Source organism: Petromyzon marinus, chromosome 40 (genome assembly GCF_048934315.1).
Source record: "Petromyzon marinus isolate PM22_M1 ecotype Great Lakes invasive population chromosome 40, UKy_Petmar_22M1.pri1.0, whole genome shotgun sequence".
Lineage (NCBI taxonomy): Eukaryota > Metazoa > Chordata > Hyperoartia > Petromyzontiformes > Petromyzontidae > Petromyzon > Petromyzon marinus.
Window position 1 is genome coordinate 8809416 of NC_133706.1, and position 25859 is coordinate 8835274.

General features: G+C 44.5%; 1 protein-coding gene across 2 annotated transcripts in view; it reads left to right on the forward strand.

The window, feature by feature from the left end:
* The window catches only part of LOC116950792 (protein ENL-like), a 54462-nt gene that overhangs the window by 14286 nt on the left and 14317 nt on the right, over positions 1-25859 (forward strand). The window contains exons 3-8 of one of the 2 annotated variants that reach the window (XM_032968861.2): positions 8379-8461; positions 10176-10319; positions 16956-17060; positions 18709-19809; positions 22958-23021; positions 24458-24545. In XM_032968861.2, coding sequence (XP_032824752.2) covers positions 8379-8461; positions 10176-10319; positions 16956-17060; positions 18709-19809; positions 22958-23021; positions 24458-24545 — 1585 coding nt within the window. The other variant, XM_076073082.1, reaches the window with a different exon arrangement.

Genomic DNA, 25859 nt, shown 5'->3' on the forward strand with positions numbered 1-25859 from the left:
AACCCTTGTTGGCAATCACAGAGGTCAGACGTTTCTTGTAGTTGGCCACCAGGTTTGCACGCATCTCAGGAGGGATTTTGTCCCACTCCTTTTTGCAGATCTTCTCCAAGTCATTAAGGTTTTGAGGCTGATGTTTGGCACCTCGAACCTTCAGCTCCCTCCACAGATTTTCTATGGGATTAAGGTCTGGAGACTGGCTAGGCTACTCCAGGACCTTCATGTGCTTCTTCTTGAGCCACTCCTTTGTTGCCTTGGCCGTGTGTGTTTTGGGTCATTGTCATGCTGGAATACCCATACACGACCCATTTTCAATGCCCTGGCTGAGGGAAGGAAGTTCTCACCCAAGATTTGACGGTACATGGCCCCGTCCATCGTCCCTTTGATGCAGTGAAGTTGTCCTGTCCCCTTAGCAGAAAAACACCCCCAAAGCGTAATGTTTCCACCTCCATGTTTGACGGTGGGGATGGTGTTCTTGGGGTCATAGGCAGCATTCCTCCTCCTCCAAACACGGCGAGTTGAGTTGATGCCAAAGAGCTCCATTTTGGTCTCATCTGACCACAACACTTTCACCCAGTTGTCCTCTGAATCATTCAGATGTTCATTGGCAAACTTCAGATGGGCATGTATATGTGCTTTTTTGAGCAGAGGGACCTTGCGGGCGCTGCAGGATTTCAGTCCTTCACGGCGTAGTGTTTTACCAATTGTTTTCTTAGTGGCTATGGTCCCAGCTGCCTTGAGATCATTGACAAGATCCTCCCGAGTAGTTCTGGGCTGATTCCTCACCGTTCTCATGATCATTGCAACTCCACGAGGTGAGATCTTGCATGGAGCCCCAGGCCGAGGGAGATTGACAGTTCTTTTGTGTTTCTTCCATTTGCGAATAATCGCACCAACTGTTGTCGCCTTCTCACCAAAGCTGCTTGGCAATGGTCTTGTAGCCCATTCCAGCCTTGTGTAGGTCTACAATCTTGTCCCTGACATCCTTGGAGAGCTCTTTGGTCTTGGCCATGGTGGAGAGTTTGGAATCTGATTGATTGATTGCTTCTGTGGACAGGTGTCTTTTATATAGGTAACAAGCTGAGATTAGGAGCACTCCCTTTAAGAGTGTGCTCCTAATCTCAGCTCGTTACCTGTATAAAAGACACCTGGGAAGCCAGAAATCTTTCTGATTGAGAGGGGGTCAAATACTTATTTCCCTCATTAAAATGCAAATTAATTTATAACATTTTTGACATGCGTTTTTCTGGATTTTTGTTGTTGTTCTGCCTCTCACTGTTCAAATAAACCTGCCATTAAAATTATAGATTGATCATTTCTTTGTCAGTGGGCAAACATACAAAATCAGCAGGGGATCAAATACTTTTTTTCCCTCACTGTAAGTTGCCTCGGTTTTTCTGAAAACGCAGTAACATGGTTACAAAATTATCTCTTTTCTCGCACCCAAACTGTATTCACAGATGGAGGTCAAAAAAGGGGTTCCACAGGGTTCCATCCTCGGCCCCCTTTTGTTCTCTCTTTATGTCAATGACTTGGGCACTGACCTGGATCATTCCAGGGTAAATCTTTTTGCAGATGACACGATACTGATTACTGCTGGCCGCTCTCCGGATGACGTGATTGCTAAGCTACAGGGTGATTTCAACAAACTACAACATCAGCTAGTTTCTCTTAAACTAGTCCCGAATACCTCCAAAACCAAGGTGCTATGCTTCTCACCAGGACTAAAGCAGGGAGTTATTTTTCCCCAATTACATTCCTTAAATAATTATCAAATAGAGCAAGTCAAGATCTATAAGTATCTTGGGGTCATCCTGGATTCAAACTGAATTTTGAAGATCACATTGATTATATTGGTAAAAAGACAAAAATAAAAATTGGTTTTCTGTATCGACACAAGCACTGCTTCCCCCCAATTTTCCGTTTGGAATTGATAAAAGCTACTATACTGCCTCTACTTGACTACTGTGACATCGTGTATAGATCAGCCCCAAGTACTGTACTGAAGAAGCTTGATTCCATCTATCACTCGGCCTTAAGATTTACATTGAATTGCCCATATAGGACTCACCACTGTGATCTCTACATTGGGTCAAACTTAACATCTCTTAATGTTCGACGGCTTGTGCACCAGGTCTTATTTATTCACGATGTACTTACAAAAAAATCCGCAGACTACCTGCTGGATCTCTTCTCTATTTCAAAGAACAAATTTGACCTCAGGTCTTCGCTCATTTACCAGCTTCACATTCCCTATTGCTGTACAAAAACTGGAGGAAGGGCCTTTGCTATTGATGCCCCCAGGATCTGGAATGCTATTGCCAATAAACTGCAACTTGAATCGCTACCAATGAGATCTTCTCTCAAAACTGCTCTGGAGGAGTTGTACACCCCTAGCTGCCACTGCTATTCATTGGCGGAAAATAAAATAAAATGTTTTCTCTCCGGATGATGCTGCAAAGTATTATCTGTATTTTGATATAGCTTGCTGATCTTAAAGGTACATTGACAAATTTGATACTCCGACTGATGCTTCTGTTGTGGAGTAACTCATGCAGCCAGCTATGGCTCTAGGATTTGGTGTTACATGTTATTTATGTAGTTTATTGTAAAAATTCGGTCACAGTCCCTGTGATCACTGTTACGTTGCAATTATGACTTTATTTTTTGGGGATTTGTAAAACGTTTTTTTGGTTTGGACATGTTTGCTTTGTTTTAGTATGGAGTTAGACTGATGGCCTTAATCTAAGTTTTCTTGTGGTTGTTGTTGTTGTTTGACTTGCATCCCACTGGGATTTTTTGCACACAGCGTTGGTGTACGGTGCTTTTTTCAGGAATATTTTGCAGTTTTTTTCATGGATTTTCTGTTTGCACAGTCACATAGTCACTTTAAGATGTTTTTCTTGCTCGTGTTTTTGTTTGTTGTGGTTGCACACGATTCAAGAGCCGAATGGCTCACAGGGCTCTACCAAAATAAATAAACTAAACTAAACCGAAACTATTTATTATGGTGCTTGTTTTTCGAAGAAAGCATCACTCAAGATTTCTTTAAGAGCGTCCTTTCAAATGTTTTCACAAGATGGCAATGTTGCAATGTGTAATCCCAACTGAGTTATTTGCAGATAAATTTTCAGCACTGTAACGTTTGTCCTTACCAGTTAAATTGTATGTTTCTTTAGTTATGGGAAAGAAAAAAATTGCGAACCCAGGAGGAAAGCCTTGCAGAATATTAGAATAACATATACACGTCACCACAGAAGGCACCCGAGTCGGGAATCATACCCAGGATCTCCTTACTTTGAGGCACAAGTGTTGCCACTGTGCCAACCTTATGCCGATATACATTTGTATCTCTTTGCCAGGCCCTGTGCTTGTGGGCAAACAGCAAGTAAGGCTTAAGATGATAGATATAGAATAGTGGAATCTGATGAATGGGTGTGTGGTCATATTTGATAGGTAGATGTGATGAGTGTGCATGATGTCATTCAAGTCTCTTCAGCAGATAGCTAGTCATGGCTACATGCATAGTTTACAGTGAGGAATGACACAAGAAGCATGACTTAAGAATATTTAAATATTAATATTCTCGCCGGCTCATTATATTGGACTCGCTTATTTCGTGTGTACGCTGTCACTTTGTGTTTCCCGTTAAAAGGTTACCTCTCGCAGCCAGCCCCCGCGTCCATGCATCAACGTCAATCTGATAAATGCCTCGCTGCGTTTGAGAGAAAAAAGAAAAAACCTCCAGCCCCGTTCATTTCCGCTCACCGCTGTTATTAACAGCGCCTTGGCTGCCAAGCTCTGTGCTGCTCTCTCGGCCCCACAAAGCCCATTACTTCTAAAACTAAACACTAAACTATTTTTATTTTACCAGGTAAGGCCCACTGAGCTATATAGCTCTTTTTCAGAAGGGACCTGGCCACAAATGATAGCACAACGAAATGGACATTTATAGTAACCAAATACTCTAAATGCGTGTTGATTATCATCTTAAGCCTTACACGACCACGGTGAGAACATGCAAACTCCAAATATACAGGCGTCAGGGCCGGGACCGAATCCACGATCTCCGGGAAACCAGGCAAGGTAGTTAACTTCTCGCCACCATGTGTCGCCCCTGGTCCTTAAAAGCCACCGCAATGGCCCGTTTGGCTCACAGGCCGCTGATGTCTTAGCGGTGAATGTTAAATGTTGACATCTGTGAAAAAAGAGCTTCACCTCATCGGATTCCTCCAGTCTAAATAAATATTCTTTATTCTGAAATGTTGAAGTCCGTCTTGGTCCGGGCGAGCTTCCTTCCCGTTTACTCAGTGCGGAAGGACCACAGAGAGGTATGATTGCTCAAGACGGCTCAATGGGGTTTGTATTGTTGCTGTCGTTGATTAGGATGGGGAGGGTATTGTGTCGAGTATTTTTTCTTGCACACGTGGTTGCTGGTGGAACTTTGTCTTGAAGTTCTGTCCTGTCACAACAGATCACTTGTGAGTGGGCAGTGCACTCGTTGCTAGGCCGCTCGGCAGTATCTAATCAATGGTTTGATGCTCGGTATGTCATAATTCATTAAAATGTATTCTTATACTCAGCATGAATGCACCGAGTTTTTCGAGCGAGAATTGATTATTTAGGATTTATGCAAATTATACGCCCGTATTACTTTTAGGCTACAAGAGCAAAAAAATATATATACAAACAAGAAAGAGGAACAACACAAATGAGATGGTGAATGTGACAAAAATAATCAATTCTTGAATTTTATTTCAACCCTTTAAATTGTAGCAGTTCATTACGTTTTCCAGCAGGGTATATTATTACATACCTATTCAGAGCTGCAGTCTCCTGGTTATTTATGCAGTGAGTTATTACCAAAGCACTGTCTGATATAAAATGGATGTTAAAGACCCTGCAATATAACGTCCATTCGTCGGACTTAGTGTCTGAATAGCCCGTGACCAAATCACCTTCATATTTCAGGGGCAGGCATGAGCATGGATAGTGCTTCTATGGGTGACCGCTATGAATAACAGGTGCTGTAGGCGGCCAATGCTGTGCTGTACTTCTATGCATACAGGTTTATGTTTGTCAACTTCACTAACCTGCACTGATCAGCGTGGTCAAGTATGGTTAAATCAAGGTAAACTAATTTTTTTTTTAACCAGGTGAGAACCTTAAAAGACACATGAATTACTGCAGTCACGAAAGCTTTAAATCAAAAGACACAGGACTGTTGTATTTGCAATCGTGACCTGGGGCATTGGTCTGTCCGTAGGGGGCCATGGGATTCCCCAATCCTGCAGTAGATTAATAAAATGGTTGTAAATGTTTATGGGAAAGTCACAATTCAAGAGTAAGAAAATGCCCATTAATTTGACAACCTATCCCCTATATAAACGTGGGTAAAGTGTCCCTGAGCCTCCATTGCGCAAGAGATAATTAACCTAAATTGCGGTCTCGGTTCAATCAAAGCCATCGATTAATTGTCATTCATTCGCTTACTTGCCATTGCTAACCCTGTTGAGCTGTGTTGACTGCATTGAGTGCATTTAGCAAGTTTAGGATGTGCCTTTCTCAGTTATCATCATTGACTGGGCCGAGGCAATCATCCTCACTGCTCGGGTTTCATTAAGGATGACTCAGTTTATTTAAAATTAAAATGTATTGATATATGCTGAGTCACTTAACATTTTACAGCCACACTTGGCATCCTGTAACATTTAGCACACTGAACTCGACCGGACTCGTAATCCCATGGGTCGCTGATTCAGTTCGGCCTTCCGGCGCGGCAGGTGACTTAACGGGGCAAGTTTCTTGAATCCTCCCGCCTCTATCCACCCGACATGACATGTGGGCACACTGCAGTTAGTCGATTGGCAGGTTCATGTGGTGGGTACTTCCACCTCTTCCAAGTTGTCTGGCAAGCATGGGAGAGTTGGCTAAAATACCTTGTAGAGGGCCTGCTGTAGTGCTCTTTTCAAAATATTATATTTTTGGATGGATGTATTTACACTTTTACCCATGCTGTTGATTTCCAAACATTTTTTTTAATAAACCACAATTATTCAAAGAAGAATGTGAAATTAAAAACATTAACTGTACCCGGAAATCAATTTTACCTTGAATGGGTACCAGTGATTAAATGTCAGATATCCGAGGGGCTGGGTGAGTGCCAATAAAACTATTGGTTCTCTACTTCACAAAAAGCAACCTATTGAGCCAACCATTATTAAAGCGGTTACTCATAAGTTACTTGCTTGCAAGTGTGTGCCTTGGAAATTCCACAGTATGGATGGCGAGTTTGTGTGCAGTGGCAGTCTGTTAAAAAACGTTAAAGTGGAAATTCCATTTTTTTTAAGGAATTAATTGTGCAAGAAGTTCTGGCTCTCTGTGTGCCCTTGTGATCGCCCGACATGCACTTCCTTTCAGTCTTGCGTTTGTCCCTTCAATTCCAACCTCGGCACCGTCTTCTTCTTCTTCTGTACGGCTGCTGATTTATATGCAGAGCAACAGCTGCAATTTCATGTTCAGGTGGTCAAGCCCCAGAGAACTGCGTTAGCAGCAGCGAGAGTGTATCGCTGTGATGTCTCCTCCGTATTTGTGGATCGGGCATTGCATCGTTAAATCTTGTGTGGTCTGTTCTGGCACCCAGATAGTGGTATACTCTTGGTACATCAAATTACCAATAACTGTTTGATATGTTCGGGTTAGAGTCGTGTCACAGTGGTTAGCACACGGTGCGTTGAATCTGGCCAACTGAGATTGACTCCTGACAATGGCTAACACTGGTGTTGGGGGATTTCTTTACTGATCCTGGGCTCCCTTTCACCAACCTGGACTGTCTAGCTTGGTGAAGTGTAGGCAAACCACTCCCATTACTATCCCCCACAGAGAGGAGCCCTTCATCCAGCAGTGGTTTCTTAAAAGAAACCAGCAGTCTCGATTTAAAGCTTTCGTGACTGCAAGGATTCATCTTCTTTGGTTCTTTCGGTAAAGTCACGTAGAATGAGAATAAAATAATAAATTGATAAAATAAAATAACACAATAATATTCTCACGGAGTTTCGGCCACAACACAAGCGGCCTTCATCAGGTGAAGGGACAAGACTGTCCTCCAGACAGTGACAGACTGTCCTCCAGACAGTCTCGTCCCTTCACCTGATGAAGGCCGCTTGTGTTGTGGCCGAAACGTGAGAATATTATTGTGTTATTTTATTTTATCAATTTATTATTTTATCCTCATTCTCCGTGACTTTACCGAAAGAACCAAAGAAGATAAACCAGCAGTCGTTTCTTAAAGAGCTGTGAATTATAATATTCTAAATGATTATTTTCAGGACCGCAAGCAAAGATCCAGTGGCAGTTTTATAAGAATTGTAGGTCTTTGTATGCCCATACTGCACCAAAATTGAAATATTTACCCATAATTACTGTGCTACATTTCCATCTATTCCAGTGTGGAGCTTGGTGTGGGATCCTTTTGTCTCAAATCCCAAATGCCATGACTGCCCTTCAGCTATGTTTACTTTGACCTTTACTTCATTAACCCCAGGTGAAAAGTCTTGTGAAGAATTAAACCCTGCTGAAAATGTCATCGCCGGCAGAGATTCATGCTGTCCCTTCTGCTTGATCACCGAGCTTCCTCTGCATCTGTGCGTCTCCTGTGTTCTCACTTATCATCTCTCGCTCCCTTTCATAGTGAGGAGAGTGAATGAAAAACACTCGTACTTTGGTCCGGCGTTCACAAACCGTGTCTGTGCACAGCGAGAAAGGGAGCACAGTTTTAGAAAAATTGGTGCTTTTAACACAAAGGCGTTTTAAAGCCTCCGGAGAGAAAGAAACACAACGGGAGATGCACAAAGTGGGGCTCTGCTGCTATGAAAATAAACGGTCGCATTAGCAAAGCAAATAGGACTAGTAAGTAAACATGCAATTAAATTACATGAATGGCTTTTTATTTTTTCTGAGCCGGAGATGGTTGGATTGCGTCGGCGTGTTGCCGTGGCTACGGACGTGCATCGGTGCAGTTTTTGCCGTCCGTATTGACTGTTCTACAGCTGAATGCGTCGTTGCCTGATGCATTTAAATTCCCGGGCGTTCAAAATAATTAGCTGGCCGTGAATGACGGCTAAATGAATGAGACACAAGCACACGGTTGTGGCTTTGTCTCCAGGGAAACGGCACTCCCAAAAAATCCCCTTCCCATTACAAAAAATAATTGTAACCTTTTAAGAAAAATATATTGAATAGTGGCCATTGCTAATGCATTTTGGCTTGGCGCATTGTGCCTGCTTTTGCGCAACTGTGTTCTGAGTGGACGTGCGTCAGTAAACAAGTGTTTGCGTGGGTGCACGTGTGCGTTGTGTATCCGTCTGTCAATCTCACGACAGTGTGCCGGGAACCCCCTTACAAGGTGGAAGAATCGGGCTACGCTGGCTTCATACTTCCCATCGAAGTCTACTTCAAGAACAAGGTATGACACAGATGGAAATACTAATAACTTCCAACGAGAACCACGTCTCCGCTCGTATTCCCAAGTGAAATCGGCACGCATTTTTCACGCGCGGGATGGTCACTCTCCCAGCAACGCGAACCAGGGAAGTTATGCCAAGTTGTCGTGAACCTGGACAAAAGTACGTCTTCTGTGATCAGAAGAAGCGTTTCTGCACCCGCTGGTCGACGAGAGTGCTTCTTGCTTTAAACCTCAGAAGCGCTTCCCGGTGAACCAGGGCTGTGGCTCGAAGTGCTCGTGAAGCAAGAAATGCCACTGTGTGGATAAGCGACTGCAGCACTGTCTGCGTTCAGCTCACGTTCTTGTGTAATTTGCACATGCCGGGTAACTGCTGGTTTTGACTTGCGGAATGCATGCGTGGTTTAGCCACCGTCTTATGCAGCCTCGTTGCGGTGTGTGTGAGCCCTAGTGCATCGTGATTTCAAATTAACAGCCGCAACGTCTTGAGGGTGTGTTTGCGATCGTGCCTTAGACTTGTCGCTCGAGCCCCAGGTATTTTGTCGCGTGCTCCGGCCAATAATTGGCCCATTCATTAATCCCCTTGAATCAATCCACAGCCTTGTCGTTGATCAAACCCTCATCCGTAGCGGTCCATCCATCAAGCTCGGGCAGCCCGTTCTTTCATCACTCGCATCTATCCATGTGCAATCATCCGTCCATCGTGTGTACGGCAAATTCCTCCTTTAATTAATCTATCAGGCGTCCATCTGTTTGACAATGCTTCCACCCTAGGTGCATCCATCTTCTGGCTCCAGTCGTCCATAGCGCATCATTTGGCTGCCATTATAAATCAGCCCTTGAACGTGTCACGCATTTCCCTGTCCTCTGTATGTCTCTTGGTGCGATCGACCGCCAGTAAGAAGTGCCATTCATTCATTATTTTTTATCAAGTCAGGTGAGAGAGCCCATTGAAAATAATCCTCTCTTTCAGTGGAGTCCTATGTATGGGCAATAACAAAGGTATACCCTTTGCTTAAATATGCTCTAATATTATAAGCATGAATAACAAGTAAAAAGAAACAGAAGTCAATATTTCAGTAAAATATATTTTGTAAATGAGGTGTAGGATATTATTCAAAAGCACTGAAATTCATATTGATCAAGCAACAAGTACATTTGTCCATTAAAGTCTGACGAACAAAGGAGAGTTTTTAATCATAGAAGGGATGCAATATTCCATTTACAAAGAGCATTTTGGTCGAAATTACTTTTGACGTGGAACATAGCACCCTGATGGAGACATGTGTTACTGTTTCAATGGTTTAAATGTGTAAGTCATAAACTCGATTAAAAATAATTTGCAGCCTGTTGTAAATCCACTGCTGGATGAAGGTCTCCCCACACTGTCGGTCATGGAGCTTGTCTAACTATACTTCACCACGCTGATCAATTGAAGTTAGTGAAGCCATAGCCCGGCATCAAACTCGGGTCACGAGGTTTATATCGCATAGCACTGTCCACTGCACCACTACCAAAAATTTGGCAAACTCTGCTGTGATGTCTAAGACAAACTTAGGCTTGTGCATTTGAAACTACAAAAGAATATCCTTAGGTCTGTGCATATGTTCATCGGTCCGTCACTTCATTCGTTCGTTGTCCATCAGTCCTGACCCTTGCGCGATAATGCGTCGGTGTTGAGCGCACCCTGACCCTTAACCGCATAATTTACCAACAGGAGGAACCGCGAAAGGTCAAGTTTGACTATGACCTCTTCCTGCACCTGGAGGGGCAGCCACCCGTGAATCACCTGCGCTGCGAGAAGCTCACCTTCAGCAACCCACCCAGTGACTTCCGCAGGCGACTGCTCAAGGCTGGCGGGGTGAGTGAGCACAGCGGTTTGTCGTCTCTGACCAATGTTGATTTAATCAGCTGTGTGTTAATTCCAGAATCGAAATATATTTTTTTTTTATCCTGGAGAAAGCCGACAAGCTAAGAAGCTCTCTTTTTACAGATGTCCAGTCGAATTTAGTCACAGGCTTCATCTGGTTGTTGACACCCTGTGGAGTATAAGTCATGTATGTATGTATGTACGTATGTTGAACTTCTTTCGCACCCTATGTAGCCAACCGTGCTAATTGGAGGTGTGGGAGATGGACAACAAACTAAACACAAAAGCAGTTTTTAGTCCGTGGATTTAATTGAGTCAATCAACCAAGCCAGTCGATCATTTGTCCACTCTTGGCATGAGGGCACCCCAATATCAGGTCAGCCAACCAGTAGGCTCTTTTTATATCTGTATGCAGTAAAACCTTGGATTGCGAGTACCTTGGTCTGCGAGTGTTTTGCAAATTTTTAATAAATATTAATTTGATAAACAAGCGAGGTCTTGCAATACGAGTAGTACATATACGCTGTCTGCCGAGCGTCACGCGATCACAACTGATATACGAGTGCTTTGATATACGAGTGCTTTGGATTACAAATACATTTCCGGAACGAATTATGCTCGCAATCCAAGGTTTTACTGTATATACAATAAATGACCATATTTCGGTATTCCTCAATGCACCTCTGATTCACACGTTTGGCTACGTACGGTGCGATAGAATTTAAGCATACGTACAATTATAATACTACTAAACTATCTTCGTCTTTGTCTTCAATCAAACCCATTAATTTCGTCTCATCACAGCAGTTGTAGCCATCGTCATTTGTGACGATTTTTGTCCGCTCCTTGCATGCCGACGACCGATGATGGGTCTTTCAGCTCTTGGGAGGCAAATGTGGCCCAAGGAAATCTCACAGCCACGCAATTGATCAATATCTTCTCCTTACAGTATTATTATTATTGGATGCTCTAAATTTAGAAGTAATCAAATGATCACGTTAATTTTCAGTGCTGTAATGAATTATTGGACCGCTCGTGCATTCATCATTGCCCTGCCATTACTAAATCACTCCGTTGAATCTGTGTTATAAGAATTTAAAATTGTGCACACGAACACACAGTGTACACACAACAACAAAAAATATTTACCCATCCGACCCCGTTAGAGACTATTGGGGCAAGTGCTGTTTATAAGAACCTTGTAAAGCCCTGCCACCTCTGTGTCCCCAGTGCTCATGTTTATGCACTACTCCAGGTTTCTCATTTATGATAGAAATTCACCCAGGGGGAGATTAGGAAAAGACACCATGTGCCACGGATTTTTGCCATGGCCAGCAATCTAACTCGGTTTTCTGCATTTGTAGCCACCACTTCCAATAAAAAACACACACATATGTAGTGGGTTCAATTGAGGCGCACACTCAACTTGGTGGCAACGCTATTTATTAGCGCATAACAACCAACGTGAACATTATATACAGGGTGGTGACCACCGTTGCTAATCTCACTAACACTCGGGGAGTACTGCACAGCGTGACCAGGGCAGGTGACGGGTTGCCTGGTTCACGAACGACGATCGGAAACTCGAGGACCGCTGATGGCATCTTCGTCCCGTGGTTGAACAGCCCAGCTCTCTGTTTACACCCCGATTATAACTCCCGTGGCGTGGCCGGCTCTACCCCAGGCCATGCCCCCCTTCTCGATCCTTCGGGAAAGTCCGGGCCCCCAATCACGTGACCCCCAAGCTCCCCCCTGGGGCCCCTAGCCCCCCTTTGTCCGGTCACGTGTCCTGTTGGGTTCACGCAGAGTGTCACGGCCTGACATGACCTCCGTGACACCCGCCTACAGCACCCATACCGAGCCAACACAGTAGTGACGTCATATATCCCTATGCTCGTACAGTCCTGACACAGTGATGTCATATGTCACTCCACATACACAAACATACATGGACCCTTAATTAGTTTAGTGCCAGTTGTTCTCTCGTGGCAGTTTGGCCAAAGGTGAGCCAACAAATAAAGTGACACTTCAGAATGCATTTTCGCAATTTTTGTAGTTGTAGATTATACTGAAATCCATCAAATGTATATGATTTTGTATTTGATTTCGTTAACATCACCTTGTGTCTTTATGTTGACTTTGTGTTCATCCGGTCGTGCATATAACATAATGGAATTAAATATGTTCATTCTTATTCACCTAATTCGACGTAGGCATCGTGAGCTTAAGAATCCATGCATTGTTATATGGCTAAACATGCATTTGTACTGCAGACAGCGTGAGATATCAACGTCCGACTTACGAACGTCCGCGCTTACGAACGAACCAACTTAAGATGTTATTGTTTTTAACTGTCCAACTTGCGAACGTTTGGTCGTACTAACGAACCGAACCGCGGAACTATTTTGTTTGGCGGAGCGATCCTCCGCGAGATTTGAATAGTCCCAGCATCCCGCGCCATGCATGCCCCTTGCTTCAAGCAAGCCAGCATCAGGACTCAAGGTTCGTGAAAATAAAACAGATTTTTTTTTTTACTTTTCATGCAACTTTATTTTATGTTCTATTTACTATGCTGTATTTATAGTTTTGCCAAATAATTTGAAAATCTTGATTATTATTCGACAAAATATTTTTTTATGTATATAGCATCTCAGCGCATCATGCTGTGGTGGGACAGTAGGTATACTTATTTTACAGAGAGAAGGAGACAGTCATAAGCAGAAGAAAAAAGGAAGGTCTTGAACTTGGACTTGAACAAGGACAGGGAGTCAATAGCACAGATGGTTGGGGGAAGGAAATTCCAGACTATAGGGGCAGCAGAGGATACTAGGCACGCATTAGGCACGAGTCTTGAAATACAAATATTAATGTATGAAATGAATGTTTACAGCCCTAGTAGGGAGTGGTGAATTTCACACGCTTGATTCATTGGCATGTATCCCGAGCGTAATAATCTGTTTTCATCGATAAATCAAGTCAACGTTACATCCCTCAGTATTTGTCATCGGTACCCCCTACGAGGCCATCCACTCACTGAGCTTGACGACCCAATCTTATACACGGGATGGCTGAAACCCGGATTCAAACCCGGATTATTGGCAGTTCCCTCTCAGTGGCTTTGACAGTCTTCGAAACCGCCCGGCCAGTTATCCAAGTTATTTTAATACGTGCGCACTAAGTTTCCTTTCGCATGCATCATCGCACGCGGGGTTAGACAGCGGTGTGGGAACCCGGCGGGATTTTCCCTACCGACGTTTGTGGTGACGGCGGCGCGTGGTCACGCAGTGTGTGTACACGCGCGTCGTTTTTTTTTTTCCACACGTTGTTTTCGGCCAACGAGCGCTTTGCTCCGTGCCCTTTTACTTCTTCCCCCGAGTTCCACGTGGCCCGTACCCGCACCACGTGGCACAGGGAGCTCAGCCAGCGTGCGCACACATGCGCGCAGTCGCACGCATCTGCTCGACCGTTAATCATTCACGGGCTATGTTGACGGTCCGCACGGCTGGCAGCACTCGATGTAATGTAAGTACGCCGTACACGCTAAACCTTTTAGTTTTTGTTGATTGACGTGCTTTCAAAAGTGCGCCGAGTTTATATTTGCTTCATATGCAGCTTGAGACGTATTTGTATGTGTGCGCGTGTGTCTGTTTTTTTTTTCTAAAACACTTACTGTTATTGCTCTGTAGACTAACCGAGGATTATGGTGTTGAAAGCTTAAGGCCTAGCGTGAAACTCGTTTAAGTCGCTGAGTATTCAAGAAGGGATATGCTGTCGTGTGAATGTCATTTCTTGTCTCATCTTACAGTAATATGGTGTATGCATATATATGGTCTGATTAGAAAACTGTATACAGCTGTGTTTTAAAGTGTGATTATTTTACTTATCGCATAATATGTTAATGCTGGTGAGCCCTTCTGGCAACTCTTGTATTACACGTAGTAGCATTCTCGCCTGTTAAATGTATGGACTTAAATATATATATCTCATGTTCTGTTTTTAAAGCCCAGCCGAAAATATTAAACTGTCAGTAAAACACAGTTTTTTCAATACACTAGTGTCCTCTGTCTGTATTGTATATATCACTTCAGCCAAATAAGTGTGTGTCTGTGTATGCCATTTTTATCTGTGTTGGATGCCTGCTACCCTGACAGACAAGCATATGGTGACATTTATTGTGAGACTTGCTTGCAAAAGAGTGGTATTCTAGAATTGTTCCACTGATTATCACAAAGGACTTTCGAGATGTGGGCAAGTTGTTTTGCTCAATCGAGTGATAGCTCACATTGTAGTCCTTTAGAAAATGACTCATCTGTCAAAGACCAGTCTGTGCTACAATTTTAAATCGTTGTAAAGTAGAACGTATGGAGGTTACAGAAAAGTAAAAGTGGGCCGGTCAGGACACGCCATTATAAAAGATGACGGTTGATGGTTAATAATAATGACGGAGTGGCAGCCAGGGGATGGAATTAGTCAAATTGAAGAGATGGAGCGATGAAATAGGCTTGTGTGTATGTGCCAGGTGGATTGTTGCATCCGGATAGTGGGATGTTACAATGGGTTGGGCAGTTTTTCGTGCAGCAGTGGATTAATTATTCATAGCCGACGATGATAGACTCTTCAGCGTGGTTGTGCTTTATTTGTCTTTAGCACCCAGACTTGAAATGGCTAATTAAAGTAATTAAAATGCTATTTATTTATCCCACAAAAGCCTCACTTGGTGTCAAGACTCTTGCTGGCGTGCCCCGCTTCGGAACGTTTGGCCAGTTCCTTTTTTTTTAAGGAGTGCTTTTGCACGAGGGAAGAATCCGGAGTACCCTGAGAAAATCCCCACCATGTGTGCAACAGGAGCACAACTTCGAAGGTTCACACAAACCTATTCGCGAACCAACTTGCTGTACTTCCTTGCAGCTCATTTTGGGGTTCTTTAGATGCACAAAGATCTCTATGTGAGCCACCAACCCTGGCTCCAAAACGCTGGATTACAGCCCTGATATGCGCTACTGTTTTCTAGTGGTCACATCTGGGAGACCCATACAGCCAATCATGTGTTTGCTCAAAAAAAGATGAATTATTTATCCCTTTATCTAATAAGATGTTCGACGTCTTGTATAAGGCCATGCAAGAGTCATGTGACATGTAAACCAAAGACTTCATGCTGGTTCTTGGACCCAGGGCAGCATCCCAGAGCTAAGAATGTACAGTATAATGAAAATAATATTTAATTTTATGAGGAATCGTTACCAAGTGTCGAAGATTATATTTCAGCAGGGCACTGCTCGGGATGTTTGAACTACATTTTAAGTGTTTTTTTGTTGCTTGGGAGAGTGTTTCAGAGTTCAAGGAGAAAACTCATACTCCATGGCAGTGGTTTTCAACCCTTCAGAACCCACGGGCTATTGCCAACCCACAAAAAACATTTTGCAGACCGCCGTACAGTTAATGACGTTGGTGTATTATGAAGAATAATCGTGTTTGCAAAAGCTCCCCGACCATTTTGCACAGCCTTACGGGACCACAAGGTTGGGAACCACTGCTGTGGCCAGGTCGCTTCTGAAAAATAACTAATAGCTCAGTGGGCTTTACCTGGTAAAATAAAAAATAGTTTTAGTTTATTTAGAGTAATTTGCTTACCTTTCCTGCACTTTGCACTCCGATCGTTTTTTTTGTATCATTTTCTGTTGTAAATTTCTGACCCGCCCCTACTGGATATCTGTGAAAAAGAGCTTCTTAGCTCATCGGATTTCTCCAGGATGAATAAAGATTCAAGATGCTGATTCTGCGTTATATCCTCGCGGGTTATAGTAGTGAAAACCGGGCCAGGTGGCTCAGCGGGACGAGCGAGCAGCTCGTGATTTGGAATGATACGAGTTCATATCCTGTTTTGGGGGTTGACTTGGCCCATCATCCCTCTTGGGTCAGTAAGATAAGTAAATCTCTGTGGTGAAGTCAAAAGTGGTTATCTGGATAAACACTCATACCTGCCATAGCAATGTGGAACTTCCAGCACCGTCTCAGAGCTCTACAGCAGGAGATAAACACAGCCTCCGCTCATTTTATATTATTTTGATGGTAGTGAATGTTACAGTTTTTACCTGCTTTAGAAACCAAAAGTAATGGAAATATTTTTTGAGGTGGCCTAGGCATCTCAACACTACAGTGGCACTGCTGAGAACCTGCGTTTGAATATGTGCAGCCATCCGTTATTAAAAACAGGTCACAGGTGCAGTGAATTGATGGTCTCAGCCTGGTCACCAATGACTGCACCAAAAACCATCACATTACAATTTGATATTAAAATGAATTACTCTAAATTCGATTGCTGAGAATAAAAAATATTGACCATTTTTCTCTGGCAGGATGGGTGAACAAGTTCTGCCCACCCACCCCCAGTGTGGATATGAATCACAAGATGCGATCTCAGAAGCAGTTCTGTAATATTTCCTTCTGCGGGCCGTTGCCCAACATCGGGCATTGCACTGCTCTGATTCTCCCTCTCACGGCATAATGCCGTTAACACAGCCAGAATAAAAATGGGGACAAAAATACGAGCAAAAAAAATCCCCAAGTGATTGAATCAGACCGATGACCCCAGATGTGAAAAGACTGTCGTACTGGTATTTCCTGCAGATGATGGTGTCACCTGACGGCATGGCAGTGCTCTCTGCACCTCCCGAGGTGCCGTCATCCAGCCACCTGGAGCACAGGAAGCCTACCGCCTCGCTGCATGTTAAGGTACGAATCGTGCTTTCCTGGTCAAGGTTCGGGCCAAGTTAAGGGTTAGAGTTAGCGAGAGGTGAGCACTGTTGGACTGTTGAGTCGGCGACTTTGAGCAGGTATATAATTATTCTTTTGATTGGAGACTGGCGATGAATAGGTTTTATGGCCTGGAACTGAACCCCCATGTGTCACGTTCGTCATAATGCAGTGCATGCACCGCGCATACCATAGCTGCTGGGCATATAATGACTTGTCCACCGCTAATCAATGACGTGTCAGATTTAGGGCCACGGTTGAATTGAATCATTGATCTCTTTTGTTTGAACTGTCTGTCGCCCCTCTGTACTGTATGCCTACTGTATCCTATCTCCTGTCTCTCTACTGCCTTGTCTCCTCTGTACTGCGTCGTCTTTTCTGTCTTGATGCCTATGTAGCAGTTGTGTACCGTCTGCCTTTAATAATTGACCATACATGTCAATGTAGGACTCCAGTGCTTGGGCAATTGTTGGTGCCGGTTGTGGCTGCGTTCCCGCTAGTCTGTGGTTTTCCGTGCTTTTGAATCGTTCTCTCACTAAGCAAGTAGAAGGAAACTGTGCTCGCTACATATATATTAATTATTTTTGTTTACACTGCTTTCCTTGTTTGTACAGTCTCGTTTGTTCTGTTCTCAATTCCATGGTCTATTTAGTTTGTGCTGTCTCCTTTGTGCCGGTTGCTGTTCATGCTTGTTATCTCTCAAGCTGTTTCTGTACTGTCTCGTTGGTATCATTTGTGCTATGTGTATTGTTTCTCTATTGTCTGTCTCATTTGTTGTGTGCTCATTGTTTTGCTCTATCTCGTACCTCCTACTGCCTTATTCTTTCCACCATTACCCTAAAGGATAGATGTGCGTAGATTAAAACATAATATATATGCTTGCTCACACGATTCGATCTGCTAGCGTGAGTGCAAGGATTTATTTGGTTAACAATTCATTGATTATTTGTTATACTGTTACTTCCAGAATATATATTTTATTTACTTGTGGTTATCCTGTTATTTGTTGAGAAAAAAGATTGTTCATGTGGTCACAACATGATTACCGTGGTTATCCACTAATCTCCCTCTCTCCCAATTACTGAAAGTATTTGCCCTTCATTTGATGGTGATAATGTATATAATTACATAACGAATTGTGTAATTAAATAACCCATCAATCAAACCCATCATTAGCTGCAGTTGTAATGTTTAATTGAGGTTCTCAGTTATGTTATATGTTTACGTGGCATCAAGAAAGTTTTCTGATGTCATAATATCTGGAGTTGAGTTTGTATATTGGGAGTTTGGATTTGTGTAATTATTCAAAAGTTATTAGTGATGTTGATGTTAATTGGAAATCGGCAAGAAAGTGTCATTGGCAAATCGCAAGATATCTATATTGCTTGTAATTCACTTAAATTATATTCCACGCAAATGTGTTGGCAGTGCTAGTTTAAATCAATACATATCGAATTGAAAAGATGATTCAATTCTGAATGCCTATGAGCAGTTGTGTTATGGGCTGTATTATACCGTACTTTTTAGTACCTTGCAGAATCAGATCACGAATCTCGACTGGACTGTCGTGCGGTTAAACCAAGTTGCTAATCCGCACGTCTCTCCATCTTCTCTCTCGCTCTTGAAGGATTTCAGCAAGCCGATCGCTTCCCTGAAACCGCCCAAGCCCTTCAAGGGCCACAAGGAGAAGCCATCGGAGAGCAAGGACTACAAAGCACCAGCCTCCAGCGATGGCCCCTCCAGGGAGAGCATCAAGAAGGCGGCTGCCTCCAGGGTGCACAAGCCCCGGGACGAGCCGCAGCCGCCACCCCCAGCCACTCCGCTACCCAAGGCCCCCTCCAAGGAGCCCAAGGCCTTGTCTAAGAGGGACCGGTCGGACGCCGGCGAAGTGGCGGAACCAGCGCCCGTCGCCGCGGAGAGCCGCGAGCCAAAGCCGGCGCCAAAGCGCTCGCGCGCGAGCCTCGACGACAAACTGGACGCGAAGAGAGCGAAGAAGCCGCCCTCGGACGTGTCGTCCAGGCAGTGGGCATCAGTCTCGTCCTCATCCTCTTCTTCCTCGTCGTCGTCATCTTCCTCCGCTTCGTCTGCCTCCGCTGTTACTGTCCCAGCTGTTACCGCCTCCGCCGCCGCTGCGGAGAAGGCGGTGCCCAAGGAGAGGCCCTCGAAGGGTGGAGACATAGATGGCGTGCGGGCGAAGGGTAAGATGACGGCGGCGGCACCGGCAGCACCGGCGGCCGTACCCGTGGCAGTCCCGGTGGCAGTACCGGTAGCCGTAGCGCCGGTTCCCACCGAGGAGCGAGCGCGGGACAAGACGTGGCGCAAGAAACACGAGGATGTGGGCCCGGCCAGCAAACCGCACGGCAAATCGCACAGCAGGCTCAGAGACAAGACGGCGCCGGCAGACAGGGAGCCGCCCGTGGAGCGGATATCCAAGGCCAAGGACAAACTGAATTCCACTGCCGCCGCCGCCACCACCACGACCACCGCCGCAGCCGTCTCTGACCGACAGCAACCAGACAGAGGCGTTCCCAAGGACAGAGATGGCAGGGTGGAGGTGACGCCAAACACCAAGGCTCATAGGAAGGCGGACAAGGAGGTGGTGGTGACGGAGAGGAAGGTGGCGCCGCCTGTGGTGCCGCCGCCAGTGGTGCCGCTGCCGGCACTGTCGCCGCCAGGCGACGTGCTGGACCCAGGAGACTCGGACGACGAGCTGTCGCTAGCGACCGACGTGAGTGGTTGAATGCGCTGGACGCTTACCGGTTCACTTGTTTGGGCCCCCAGGTGGCTGCCAGGAGATGGTCCATACAGCAATGGGTGTTTTTTTATTACGTCTGTGTGCGCAGCTCTTGAGTGTTACCCCCTCGCTTGTCTGGGTGTTCTTCAGGTATTTGTGTTTCCTCCCCGCAAGCCATGCTCATTCATGGACCTGGCCAAACATCCCTATGAAAGTAACTGTTATTGTTGAGGAGCTCATTAATGTCATTGTTGGGTTTATAATGCGAATTGAACGGTGTCTTAAATAATGATACTCATTTAGATAACTTTGTAACAATGGGTTGAATTGGCTAATTAGAAACACATGAAGTGACAGGCTTTGGTGTTTTCCGCTAAGCTAAAGCACTCTGCCTCTGCATTATACAGGTAGTTTACGTTATTAAATATGCAATGAGTCTTGAGAGATGTATTACAGTGCTGAGTAGTCAGAAATGCAACTGACAATTGCCATGAAACAACACGTAATTTCACTGAAACCCAAGTGACATAATATCTCTCGGTCTGTCTTCGAAACAACTTGTGCTCCTCACATTTCAATTGACAGAGCCAAACATGTTGATTGATATTGCACACCTCGCTTTGATCCAGACAAACGTTTAAATTAAGAGGCCCGGGGGGTAGAAGGTCGAGAGGTCATGGGTGGTGTGCGTACAACGTGGCAGGGCGAAAATAATTATTCTCCCACATTATTGTTTTTGTATAAAAACGTTTTAAAAAAACGTAATGAAAAGTGGCCCCCTAAATTTTGACTGAATTTATATCTCGGATGCTGGAGTGTGAGTATCTGTCATCCATCTGCGACACGCAAAGTGCAGTGGCTTCCAAGTCTGGGTCATGCTGCCCTGGTGTTCGGAAAGGAAATACTGGCTCGCTCGATCGGTCGTGAGCGCAGCTTTGATAACCGTTTAAGGTCTACAAAGTTTGCGGGAAAGAATAAATCCCACGTCCATCACTGCGCAGTGCAGCCTCGAGTTTTGATAATTGAAAGGGGAGCAGAAAACTCGTCAAAAGGAATAGCCTTCACGAAATGAGTTTCATTCTCCAAGACAGAGGTTCTTTGCAAGCCATCTGGCTACCATGAGAGATTCGTTCATGAGGCCGTCCACATATACAAACACAGAGACAATTTCAACCGAGAAGATGGATTCTGGCTTAGCAATCATTGGAAGGATTTGATAAACCATTTCGGGTTGTTTGTTCACGCTTATGGTGGCTTTCAGACCGCATCCATTATTTTCGTCTCCCCCCCCCTCTTTTCCGACATAGATGGACTCGTCCATCTGAATAACTGCCAAATCGCTCTCCGTGGTGCTAACGTTAAAAAAACGCCACTTTTTTCTAATTTTCTTGCTGTGGTTTTCACACCTGATGGTGATTGCTTGTGCTGCAGTTGAAACGTCGTGAGAATTTAATTTTTTATATTTTTATTATTTTATTGTTTCCCTTCTACGTGACTTTACCGAAAGAACCAAGAATATGAAATGAGTTTCGTTTGAATATTTATTTACTTCGTGTCATTTATATGTTTCATGTCTGGTGTGCGTGAATTGGTATATCTATGTATGTTAAAAAAAATTTGCACTGTATGTAGCCAACCATGCCAATCATATGCTGAACAGTTAAAAAAGAAATTAAGAGTTGGAGTCATTGCTACAATGTCTGCTCGTCTGTGTTTTATTATACGATTGGGAACACAAATACACGCCGTAATATTGGCAATGAGTTTGGATAACTAATTTGTGAGAACATCAAGCTTGGGGCCGCCAACTGCTCTGGATTTGTCCAGGATCGTCCTCTTTTCAAGATAGCTGGCCTGAGAAATCTGTAAGTCTTCCCGGGGACGTTTAAGATTAGAAGTGCCAGTCTTTGTCCCTTAGGTGTTCATGCATCAGCCACGACAATGTATTTACCTGTCATTCTTCCCTCGTTAAACATCGAGATATTCTTATATCCATGATGTGTCCCAGTTAGTTTGTACTTAATCACACTGCCGATGTTAAACGCATTCATTCAAATATTGTTTTGTGGTCGACTCATCCCACCATCAACAATCCACCAGAGTGGATGAATTAGGTACCATCTGGCCATCTTCTTGCATATGGCTGGACGAATAGGATGATTGACTTGGCCGAACGGAAGCACTTTCACCGCTCGTTGCAGAAGTTTGTGGGTCTAATCCGACAGGCTGCCCTGGTTAATATCGATGGTGTATTAAGCATAAAATACACGCTGCCTGCTTCACAGTGTCGCAGCTGATCACAGCGATTATGTACTACACAAATGTATGACGGTATTACTGAGAGCATGAAGGTAATGCTGAGAGTGCTATACGGTCAGGCCGAGTGAGTGTCGTGCTGAAGCGGGCGTGATGCGGTAATGCAGAGTGTTGTGTAGTAACACAGAGTGAGTGTTGTGTAGTAACACAGAGTGGTTGTTGTGTAGTAACACAGTGAGTGTTGTGTAGTAACACAGAGTGAGTGTTGTGTAGTAACACAGAGTGGTTGTTGTGTAGTAACACAGTGAGTGTTGTGTAGTAACACAGAGTGAGTGTTGTGTAGTAACACAGAGTGGTTGTTGTGTAGTAACACAGTGAGTGTTGTGTAGTAACACAGAGTGAGTGTTGTGTAGTAACACAGAGTGAGTGCTGTGTAGTAACACAGAGTAAGTGTTGTGTAGTAACACAGAGTGAGTGTGGTGTAGTAACACAGAGTGAGTGCTGTGTAGTAATACAGAGTGAGTGTTGTGTAGTAACACAGAGTGAGTGTGGTGTAGTAACACAGAGTGAGTGCTGTGTAGTAATACAGAGTGAGTGTTGTGTAGTCATACAGAGTGTTGTGTAGTAATGCAGAGTGAGTGTTGTGTAGTAACACAGAGTGAGTGTGGTGTAGTAACACAGAGTGAGTGCTGTGTAGTAATACAGAGTGAGTGTTGTGTAGTAACACAGTGAGTGTTGTGTAGTAACACAGAGTGAGTGCTGTGTAGTAATACAGAGTGAGTGTTGTGTAGTAACGCAAAGTGGTTGTTGTGTAGTAACGCAGAGTGGGTGCTGTGTAGTAACGCAGAGTGAGTGCTGTGTAGTAATGCTCACCGTTGTGTTGTAGGAAAGGCCTGCGAGCGTAGCAAGTGGCACGTCCTCCATATCGCATGGAGCTGCTCCTGAGCCAGGTAAAACCGCACCTTGTTTATTACTCTACTTGGATCAGTGGCAACGTAATCTTCCCGAGCCACCTTGCGCTGCACTGGGAATGTTTTGTTGAACATTGATTTTCGTTTGCGCAATGTTTTATATTCATCATGTTGGCGCAGTTGTTTTTGCTACGTTTGCTATTTATTTATTTTTGTTTTTGCCATTGCGGTGACCCACGTCACTTTTCTCGTACCTTGAGTTCTCACCTGCTTAGACAAAATAAACTTGATGCGTAAACACTGGCAAATACATATATATGTTTCATACATATGAATATACCTACCTCATCTACATATATCTGTCTGCAGCGGAATATAGCCGCATATACCTACATATTCCTACACACATCAAAATACACTTAGATGCACCTACCTCCATCTATGTAGATCTCACACTGCATGAACGTACCTGACCACATACCTGCAATGTATGCATACACCTCAATGTACCTACCTGCCCAAGTCTGCATACAACTACGTATGCACGAATGTCCCTGCACACAGAAATAACAATATACCTACCCACACGCGACTGACTTCATATGGGTGCCGGCAGAGGTGGGATATTAACAACCTCGCCTGGTATACAGGAGGTCATGGGTTCGATCCTGACCCTGACGACTGTATATTTCGAGTTTGCATGTTCTCCCCGTGGTGGCGTGGATTTTTCTCTGGGCCCTCCGGTTTTTCCCTCCGCATTTAAAACACGCTATAAATTTCCACATGATAAGCTACTTCGTTGAGCTGTCTTTTGTGGCCAGGTTACTTCTGAAAAAGAGCTACATAGCTCAGTGGGCCTTACGTGGTCAAATATATATATACTCGCATACACTTTACGTCTCATATCCATATTTGTTCATACACCGACCCGCACATACAATGTTGAAATCGGTAAACGCTCGTCTTTAATAACTGTAGCTCAATGAATAAATGTAATTTCCTTTCTGCGATAAACGCCTCAATTTCCTTTTAGCCCTTTTAGATTTTTGTTATCATGAAACGTACAAGTTGGATTTCTTAAATTGCCTCCTCCCGCTGCGTTGACACGACTCTCTCTTGCCTCAGTTCACCGTCCACTGCCCATAGTCACCCTCGGATATCCTGTTTGTATATGTATGTTGAACTTCTTTCGCACCGAATGTAACCAACCGCGATAATCGGAGGTGTGGGGGAAGGACAACAAAACTAAACACAAAAAGCAGTTCTAAAGCAATTAGTTTTCAATCTAGATTATTTAAAAGTGCATAGCTCAAGTGGCTTCCAAATATCGGAAGGAAGAGCCTTCCAGACGGCCGCAGAAGCGCATATGAAAGCGAGCGAGGCAGTGACCGTCTTTGTTCGATGGTTCGCCAAAAGCTGCTGCCCCATCATCCCCCCCCCCTCCTCATATCGTCCGCCGTCCACCCCAATTTCAGCCCAGTCGGAGCGTTCGTTTCCGGAGCCGCTCAGCGTCAGCCCCAGCGAGGACGAACAGGAGCCGCCCTCCGCGCCTAAAAGTTCCAGGTGCCACTGCCCACGACCATCGCAATACGTTCCCTCCGTGTGTTCCAGGGAAACTCGTGCCAGGCAAGCTGTTGGGCAAGTGAAATGGCCAAGCGGTAGCGCGTTTTGCCGTTTGTTGCAGACGTTTGTGGCTTGAATTCCGGCGGGCCACCCTGGTTAATACTACGGGTGTATCAAGCATAAATACATGCAGTCCGCTTCACGGTGGAAGCTGAAGATCCCGTGACATTATTTGTAAGCGGGTTAGGCTGTGCGCCGGAACCACGTCTAGAATTTACACATTTGAAATATACTCCCAATATACATAATTGAAATTACTATCTTGGGGAAAACGACACAGCAGCTTTTTCCCCGACTGCAAAACTGTATCCGTTTGTGAAACAGCACTTTCATGATATCCTTCCACTAAAACAATGCGGCACATTCCAAACATGCTGATCATTTGATCGTGATGGTTTGATTTAACAGGGGTGCATGGATTTGTTTTATTAAGAGACCGGGCTGACCCTATGTGACGCTCGATGTAGTCAATTTGAGAGCCTGATGTAAATCTCACGCAAGAGCCTGGGATGCAAAGCCAGAATTTTGACACGGTTGGCTCAATTTGCTAACATGTGCACGGCACTAGCTATCTGAGCCACCCAGCCTCCGGTACACAAACCATAGGCAATAAAAAAAGTTTTGAGGGTATGCATAGCAGCGTGATAGGGGAGCTACAGTGACGGGAATGTGATCAGAGGTTGTAAGGCCTAGGAAACTAGCCATTTTCTCCCCCCCACCCACCCCACATGATTCAGTTAATCGTCACTCTTCCCAGTTCAATTCAAGAATGAAACATTTATTGTTCAGTTTTCACTGTTGAGTCTGTACTCTTTCGCCTTCTGTAGCTTTTGTTTCCGCCATTAGGCCAAATCGAACGCTTGCATCCAATTTACATATGATTCGCATGTATTGAAATGATATGCATATGCGTAGCCCATTTGTGGATCCACTTCTGGATGAGGGCTAATTTAACCGGAGTTTACAGCACGTCCCTCTGCTGTCCACCACTTAGCCATGCGGCAGTCTATGACAACTTAGCATGCGCAGTGCTCACCCATTCAAGCACTATCCGGGCTCAAACCTGCTTAGCTTCGGAGATCTGACGAGATGTGGCACAATTCTGCTGGTGATTTAGTTAAAATGTGATCGTCCGTGAAGGCGAAAGAGCTTTATGCGATTGCGTGAGCAAGCGAGAGGCCGGTTGCTTGAGCCGGGGTCTCAGAGTAGACAGCATTGAAGTACTCGCTGATCTCGAGTGCGTAACGGGCGGCC